The sequence below is a fragment of the Gopherus evgoodei genome, chromosome 14, assembly GCF_007399415.2.
Source record: "Gopherus evgoodei ecotype Sinaloan lineage chromosome 14, rGopEvg1_v1.p, whole genome shotgun sequence".
Lineage (NCBI taxonomy): Eukaryota > Metazoa > Chordata > Testudines > Testudinidae > Gopherus > Gopherus evgoodei.
The window spans coordinates 5,013,065-5,021,872 of record NC_044335.1 but is presented as its reverse complement, the minus strand read 5'-3'; the positions used below and the strand labels follow the sequence as shown (position 1 = coordinate 5,021,872).

Sequence of the window (8,808 nt, the reverse complement as noted above, 5' to 3'; positions counted from 1 at the left end):
ATCTACATCCTGTACGTCTTCTTGGCTCTCGAGGGAGATAAGAGGCTTTGCGCCGTGCAGAGAACGGGAAGGGGGGTTAGTTTCCAGCACCTCTGAGGAGTAAGAGCCAGTGTTTTGCCCGGCTAGGCTATGTTATGCCATGCAGCGCAGCAGGGTGATTGGTTTTCACACCCCCCGCCCCATGCTTGATGGGGTAGAAATATCTTGTTTGTATCTCCCTGCCTGCCTCTCTCGCAGTCCTTTGGGCACGCCCCCCTTGCCAAGCGCTCCTTGACGGGTAACTGACTGGGCTTCCCTAATGCCTGGCAGACCAGCCCCTCGCACGCCGCTGCCGCCAAGGTCCCGTCCAGCCCTGGTGAAATCGTGTGCGGAGGGAAAGCGGGTGTGTCTCTTCCCTGCTCCCGGGGAGGATACCAGGGGCTCGGTGTTGCCGCTGGTGCCCGGAGGCGGTCGGTCGGAGAAGGCGGCGCACGGGAGGGCGCTAATCGGCTGCAAACGGAGCCGCTTTCCCTTGTCCGCCTGCATCAGGCGCAGAGCCAGGATGAAACCAGCCGCGGCGGCGGCGGCACATGTGGCGGCGTGAAACCCCCCAGCGCCCTGCAGGGCGAGCGAGGGAAGGGAGCGCACAGCCGCAGAGGAGATCCGCCAGACCCCTGCACCGCACCCCGGGGGGCTGGGCGGACCCCGGCTCCAGCGGGAGGGAGACCCTGACCTCTCCGGACCGGAGCCCGCGGACCCTGCAACCAGCTGTTGACGGACCGGCAAGCTCAGAGGGAGGGCGGCTGCCTGGAGACTGACTGGCTCCCGCCGCCAGCCTGCTCCCCGAGCCGGATCGGCCAAGCAGACGGGGCCGGGGGCGGCTGGGACATCGTCCTGGTGACCTTGCTGGCATGCGGGCGCCTGTGCATCCTCCCTCCAGCCAGCCGCGTCGGGGGGCTCTCAGCCCGGGGACACACAGGCCAGGCAGCCGGGTAGCGACCGTGGCTGGGCAGGCGGATTCATAGCCCCCGAAGTGGGATCCCCCGGGGGCAGGGGCGAGCAGGGGAGAAGCGAGCGCCTGGCTGGATGCACACACGCCCCGAGGGAGGCGGCCGTGGTGGACCCGGGGCAGCCGAGCCGGAGGAGCCGGGCTAGGTCCTCCTCTTCCCCCAGCACGGTTCTCCTTCTCCCGCGAGGAGCCGGGCGCCTGATGTTCGCCGACCTCCGAGCCAAGCTCAGCCCCCCGAGAGGCCGAGATGGGGCTCTGAAAATGAACTGCGGCGACCCGAAAGAGATGGAAGGTAAAGGGCGAGGGGGGGCGCTGGGGATGCTCTTGCTCACTTCCCAAGCCACACGCGCCGCTTGCTAGGGGCGAGGGGGCAGACCCCGGGCTGGCTCTGGCTCTGGCTCTCCCTCTCCGTGGGAGGTACCAGGTGGAGGGAGGTTCTCGAGCTTTCAGCCTGGGGTCCCCCCCACTCCTTTATCTCAGCCGCCAGAACTTGCAGGCAGCGATCCCTGTGCTGCAGAGCCCCAGCGGAGCGAGCTGGGGGGCGGGGTGTCCTGAGCCCCTTCCAGGCGCTCCTGGGTCTGCAAGGCGCCCTGGGGAGGCAGGATGAGACGGGGCGGGAGGTGGAGGCAGGTGGGCGTCTGGCCTGTGTGCTGAGCAGGGACGTGAGTGCCAGGGAGGGGCTGCGGCTTGGCGTAGGGTGCCGGGCCCGCTTTGTTTGGGGCTGGACCCCTCGGGGCGAGGCGGGTCAGATGGAGAAGCTCATGTTCGCTAGAGCGATACGAACCGGGAGGAGACTTCAGTCACCTGGGGGTAGAAGGCCAAGGAGCGAAGCAATTGTCTCGCCTCGGTGCAGTGGGCTGGAAGGGCTCGCAGAAGAGAGCCCCAGGGGCCGGTTTCTATGCACTGTGGGCTGTGGATGCCCCCCGGCTCCGCTCTCACATCCCGGCGGGGCAGTTTCCAGGAGCCGCTCTATGCCCCGGTGCTAAAAGTTTGCCTCCCGTGAACAGCCTCGAGGGGAATGTGGCAGCTTTAGCTAACATCTGCTCTCCTTTGTCTGGGCACGTCTGGCTGTTCGAGTCAGGCTTGTCCAGGGCATCTTCCACTTTCTGTCTCCATCTCTGCTACTCCCCCTGGCTGGCTGGGCATCCTTAAGACAATTCACCCCTCTGTGATGATACTTCCCTCCCTCCCAGGGTGTTGTGAAGCTAGAGGAATGTTTGTAAAGTGCTTTGAAATCCCCAGATGAAAGGTCCCTGTAAGTGCCAGGTATTATTTAGGACTCCATGCAAACCCAGAGGACAAAGGCTGTTCTTTCAAACGACTTTGATCCAGAGTCTAGATCAGCCCTCCCTAATGTAGCAGCCTAATCATTGACTTCAGGCAAGGAAGGAACAAGACCTCCGGGTTAAATCCTGACACGTACTGAGCACTAGCAACTCCCATGGTCCTGAGCACCTAGCCGCATGTGACCCTCGGTGACTAGATTTTCTGTAGCTTTGTTCTGGGTGGAATGAAACACCAATGTTCCTATCTAATTGTCAGGGCCTTTGAAATAGTATCTGTCCCAGACATACACAGATATATTGTCACTCAAAACCAGCACATCCTGGTAGTGCTTATCTCCGCTTGGTATGCCCTCAGCCTCGCTGGGTGCCTTCTAGTTCTGGCCTGGTGGGAAATCTTCTGAAATTTGCAGCTAAATCAAGCGGTTCTATTTTAGCACTAACTTTCGGCTGGATTGCGCTCGGGTCACTTACAGGAACAGGCCATTCCCTTTTGTCCCTGTCACTCCTTGCACTTCACCTGGCTCCTAGCTTTAATTTTCAAACCAAAGCTGGGAATTCAGTGCAGGAAACAGGCGCAGTTTGGTTTTTTTGCTCTCTTCTTTCTTCCCCCTCAAATGAAATAGCAGGAAAAGGCATTGACCTGATCTCTCAATGTAAATTAATTTTAACATAACAAAATAATATTGACAATGTAACTATTCAATGAGGGAGCTTTAGAGGAAAACAGTTTGGAATATTGGGATTAGCATAATCCAAGGTCCTGATACACCCAAATGTGGCCATAGTGTAATGTCATTGACAATAGAAATGCATTGGTTCATTGGTGTCAAGCCGCCCCTTTAAAAGCATGTAATTTCCCTGAAGCCAATGGGAATCTCTGGATACAACGGAGGGTAGGATATGAGCCATATGTTGCACTGAAGCTTGGGCTGGGGGAAGGCCATGTCATAATTTGGCGGGTCAATGATCCGATGTGCTATGAACCACTCTTCTCAGCGGAGCCATGTCACTCAGGCCCCAGTGCCCAGGAATCTCTCCCAGAGGCTCGAGTGGAACTCTCCATCCTTTACAGCATTCTAAGATCAGCTGAAGGGGAAAAGTAAAATAACACGAAGGCCAATTTATTTTGTGGTTCACATGGTCAAAGTCCAGGCAGGACCTCTGGTGACCCATTCCATGAGTGAACGATGTGATTTATTCACCAGTCCTAAGAAGCCCCAGAAGAACCTTAATTTGTTTTTTTCTTTTCCTGCTGCAAGCAATGAAGGAAATGCAATGCGCCTCTAGTTAATCTGAACCACAAATCCATCTTCTGGATTGCAGGCTAGTTTCTTGCACCATTAGGTGCTAAATGTCTCTTTACCCTGGGGAAGTTGGAAATGCAGCAAAATGACAAACGGTTTTTGTTTGTCATAAAGCGCACTTCTCTAAGGCACTGTATGAAGCTTAGCATTTCTGCTACTGGGTATAATCTATTGTAGGTACTTAAGTGAGCCCCATCTCCATAGCATCTGTGCACATCATAGTCTTTACTCCTCACAGCACCCAATGAGATGAAAGTGCTATTATCCCCAGATGGGGAACTGAGGCACCAAGAGACTAAGTGATTTGCCCAAAGTCATAGAGGATGGTGTGGCCTAGCAGGAACTGATCCCAAGTCTCCCATAGCCTGCCTAGCACGCTGACTACTGGACCCATCCTTCTTCTCTGAGGAAGTTCAAGATTTTGGGGCCCACATTTCCCAAAATTGTGTGTGAAAGAGACATTTGTGCACTCGTAACTTGCACATGCACGTATCACTGCACACAGCCGCAGTAACTGCACACAAAGCAGATGCAAAGGCTGTGCCTTTGTGTTTTGTATGCGTTTGAATTAATTGCTTTGGGCTTTTTTTTTTAATTTAAAAAATAAGAGACTCTTAAATAAGTTTTATGGCCCCATATTTAGGCCCCTTATTGATGTTTGTCCCAGTCTGTAAACCCCCGAGAAGTCTGGCACAGTTCATAAGGATTGGCAACTGAGAGAGGAAACAGGTGCATCAAAGGGGTTATATCTGGAGGTGAAGGGAAGATTGAAATAGCAGGAGTGTCGCAGGACAAGACTGAGGTGCACTGGATATGGACTAGCAGGGCTGCAGTGCATGTAGGAATTAGCTGCCTTTCCCCAGGTATTACCTCTTCCTTTTCATGAACAGCAAAATCACTCACACATTTTAAATGGAGCTTATTTTCCTGAGGCAAAATTCACCTCTCTAACTTGTGTGCTGACTTCTACTTTTCTAGATCTGCATAGGGAGAGCTGGATCCCTACAGAGATCTGCCATTTTTATTTTGCACTTAAAAGGCCCCTATTGAATTCCCATAGTATCTGAGTGTCTCTAATCTTTCAAGTATTTATCCTCACAACAGCCCTGGGAGGTCAGACAGACAGGGCCACTTTATATCTGGGGATCTGAGGCTAAATGATTTATCCCACATCACACAGGAAATCTGTGGCAGAGCAGGGAACTGAACCTGGGACTTTCCAGATATGTCTACATTGAATAAGACGCCTGTGTCAGCTGACTGGGCTTTAGCTGTGGGACTATAAAACTGCTGTATAGACATCTAGGCTCAGGCTGAAGTCTGGGCTCTGGGACCACTCCCTTTGCAGGGTTCCAGAGGCCGGGCGCTAGCCCAAGCCTGGATGTCTACATGCAATTTTATAGCTGAGCCCTGCAAGCCTGAGTCTGCTGATGTGGGCCAGCTGCAGGTGTTTTATTGCACTGTGGACATATCCTTAGGTCCTAGGCTAGTGGTCTAACCACTGGGCAATCCTTCCTCTTTGCCAGGTGATGGGAATCTTGCTCTTAATTTGTATGCTTTTGATATGAATTTGGCTGCTTGAAATTTCTCTCTCAAGGGGTGGTTGGTAACATCTGCAAGTGGGTTGGCAAAACTGACATATCAAGTCTGTTCCAAGCAAATTGATAGCAGCAGGTAGCAATCAAACTGCATCCGATTCAGAACACAAGGCGCTTCCTACCCTGAGACATTGCCACTGACTGTCTATCTCATTCAGTGTTTTCAGGTCCTGGACTGAACAGTGGGATCTGTTGTGGAGGATTCAGAAATCATACATTATCCTCTCCTCCCCTGCCCACTAGTAACTGTTGTTGCATTGAACTTGTGTAACATCTATTTTTCATCAAGACATAGCTAGTGTTAAAAGTGACTGGGGGGGAGGGGATGTTGTCTAGTGATTAGACTGGAGAGACCAGGTCAGGACTTGAATTCAGGACTCCTGTGTAGAGCTGGGTGAATTTTTTTTTCTTGGAGAATAGTTAATTTACTGAAAAAGGCATTTTTAGGTCACCAAAACTATTCATGAATTTGGATCAAGTTTGACAAATAGTTTTATGCAGGAAAAAATGGGAAGGTTTTTTTATTATTATTATTATTTGTCGAAAGTTCACTTTGAAATGAAACCTTTTGATTTTTCTTTTCAAAGTGTTTCATGTTGACTTTTTTGTTTCAAAACAGCATCTTGTTTCAATACTTCGCTAAATTAAGAAAGAAAGAATGAGACACCCAGAAATGATCTGAAACCAAAACTTCGCTTTGGGTTAAACAAAACATTTTGTTCAACCTGAAATGAATTTTTTCAGATTTTTTTGGTTTGGCCCCAAATTGAAAAATCAGTTATTTGTTCACCTCTAGCTGTGTAAGGGGAGAGAGCTCTATCCCGCAGAGCACAGGACAGGAAGTCAGGAGGCATCCTGGGTTCTATTCCCACCTCTGCTCCTGAACTGCTGTGAGACCCTAGGAAAATTACTTAATTTTGCTGCTTCACCTTCCCTCTTTGTATTTAGCTCCCAAAGGTGTTGCAATATTTAATTAATATTAGTCAAGTGTTTTATAATCTTTGGCTGGAAGCTGCTCTAGGAATGCTAAGTATTATTATGATAACAAAAAGACAATAAATCAAAGAGAATAATTTACAAGTTTTTTTTTTATTGCCGAGTTTCATTGTAGGCAAATGATTGGTTGGCTGACCCCAGGAGAGATGTTTTGAAATGGCAAGAACCCCATAAAGCGAGGAGAGATCCCCTGCTCCGAGGTGAGCTGCGGCGAAGGAACAGATCATGAGTATTATTTTTTTTTAGGAAAGGAAGTGTGGTGGGAAACAGGTAGGCTTGGAAGAAGCATCAACTTTCCATAGCTGAAGCCAAATGGCATTTTAAGAGGGGTAAGGCAGGAAAGTGAGATTGTATAGGAAGAATAGACCAGGTGAGATAAGTGTAAAGTACACGTGGGTAAGTGGAGATGCATAGGAGACAGGAACTCCTGAGCTGTCACTCCATCTCTGACATGAACTCCCTGTGTCTATGGCCTTGGACTCCTCATTTTATCTGTGAAGTGGAGCTAATAATATTTGCTTGCCTTACAAGGGTGAGGGGGCTGGGGGAGGATCCTGGGTATGTAGGTGGCCCCCAAAGCAGGGTATGTGGCCAGGTTGCAAAAGGCCCTTACAGGGCAGGAGGACTCCCCCTCCCTCTCCCCAGTGCCATATGTGAATGAAGAACTTGGCCTCTGACTGCTGCAGGCAGAGGGATTTGGGGTGAGAACGGGAGCAGCACAGGCACAGCAAGTGATCTGGTGACTGGCCTGGATGTGGGGGAGCACAGGGGACGTGGGTGTCCCATGGCACTGGCTTGGTGGAGGAGAAAGGTTATATCCCTTTGAACCCAGCTGAAGTCCCCAGGCTGAGGCTCCCTGACAGGCTGTGTCTACACTACCAACTTCTGCTGGCATAGCTGTGTCGCTCAGAGGTGTGACGCCCCCACCCATCCCCCTGCCGCAGACCAGCAGAAACCCCTTTTGTAGACACAGTTATACTGGCAAAGCTCTGCTTCCAAGCTTGTTTCACTTGCGGATAGACGGATGGAATTAGCAATACCAGTAGAAGCATGGCTTGGCCAGTATAGCTGGATCTACACTAGGAGCACTTTGCTGGTGCTGTATGCCTGTGTTCCCATCCCAGCAAAGTGCTCCGAGTGTAGACACAGCCTCAGGCTCTGCCCACGGGTCCAAGACTTGACCCGGTGCTTTGGGGATAGGAAATGCACCATAAAGAGATGTGCTAGGTCATCGGGGAGATGGGATGAGCTCCATTAATACAGGAGAGGGAGGCAGAAAGCTGAGAAGATTAAAGTCTCCTACCTTTTTCTCTCTGTGCGTTTCATACATGCCTGCTAAGTAAAGGAGCCAAAGTCTTGCAAGCAGTGAGTAAAAATGACAATGAATACTCTGTGTTTCTGTAGCGCCTTCCATCCCAGCCTCTCTCACTGCCCAGTTTGGACGAGCCCCTGCTCGAGACTAGGAGGAGGAAATGCACCTTTGCTCTTTGCGCACCTGGTCACTCCAGGTATGCCCCTGAGTGCAAGGACTGCTCCACTTTAGTGACTGCCACAGAGCTCAGCTCCTGGTGTCATTGTGCTGCAATGAGAAAGTCTCCCTCTGGGACAGAATGGTGCAGCTCTATGCCAATCCCCACCACAGGTGTTGGAACTAGGGGTTCTGCCGCACCCCTTGGCTTGAAGTGGTTTCCATCATATACAGAATTTACAGTTTGGTTCAATGGCTCCAAGCACCCCCACTATACAAATTGTTCCAGCCCCCTTTCTCCCCGCCCACCCCGGGCTCCATGGTGCCAGCACGCGGTGGCCTGAACCAGTGAGGCCGCACCATGAGAGATGGGCGGAGGACAGAGATTCCGTCTCCAGGAGGATTTTGCGATTTCAGAATTCGATTTCATTCTGATTTGGAACAAACCCTACACATGTTGAAATTCTCCATGGAAGCAAAATTGCCAAAAGAGCTGTTTATGTGCAGATCTCTTTAAAAACTGGAAACAAAGTGGCATTTGGAAAGGAAAAATTGAAATAATTAAACTCACCTCCTCCCCTTTTGTTTTTCCTCTGAATTAAATTTTGGTGAAATCCACATGATTTTAGGAAAGCCCTTCGATGGGGGAACTGTGTTTTTTCTAATGGAAAACTGTTCCAGCCCAGCGTTACTGATTCAGCTCTATGCACAACATCCCAGAGGAGTGAAACAGGAGGGAGCACGGGCTATAATGGCAGTGAGAAAGGAGGATCAGGGCAAACCTGGGAGGCAAGATCAAACCAGTATCTTAGATGCCTATATACAAATGCAAGAAGTATGGGTAATAAGCAGGAAGAACTGGAAGTGCTAATAAATAAATACAACTATGACATTGTCGGCATTACTGAAACTTGGTGGGATAATACACACGACTGGAATGTTGGTGTGGATGGGTATAGTTTGCTTAGGAAGGATAGACAGGGGAAAAAGGGAGGAGGTGTTGCCTTATATATTAAAAATGTATACACTTGGACTGAGGTGGAGATGGACATAGGAGACGGAAGTGTTGAGAGTCTCTGGGTTAGGCTAAAAGGAGTAAAAAACACGGGTGATGTCATGCTGGGAGTCTACTACAGGCCACCTAATCAGGTGGAAGAGGTAGATGAGG

The 8,808-nt window shown here is 50.6% G+C and overlaps 1 protein-coding gene across 1 annotated transcript in view; it reads left to right on the top strand.

The window, feature by feature from the left end:
• The first annotated feature begins 316 nt into the window (after positions 1 to 316).
• The window catches only part of SAMD10 (sterile alpha motif domain containing 10), a 41,690-nt gene continuing 33,198 nt past the window's right edge, over positions 317 to 8,808 (top strand). The window contains exon 1 of the mRNA XM_030533769.1: positions 317 to 1,280. Within this exon, the coding sequence (XP_030389629.1) occupies positions 1,190 to 1,280 (91 nt within the window). The 5' untranslated portion in view covers positions 317 to 1,189. The remainder of the gene's footprint in view (positions 1,281 to 8,808) is intronic.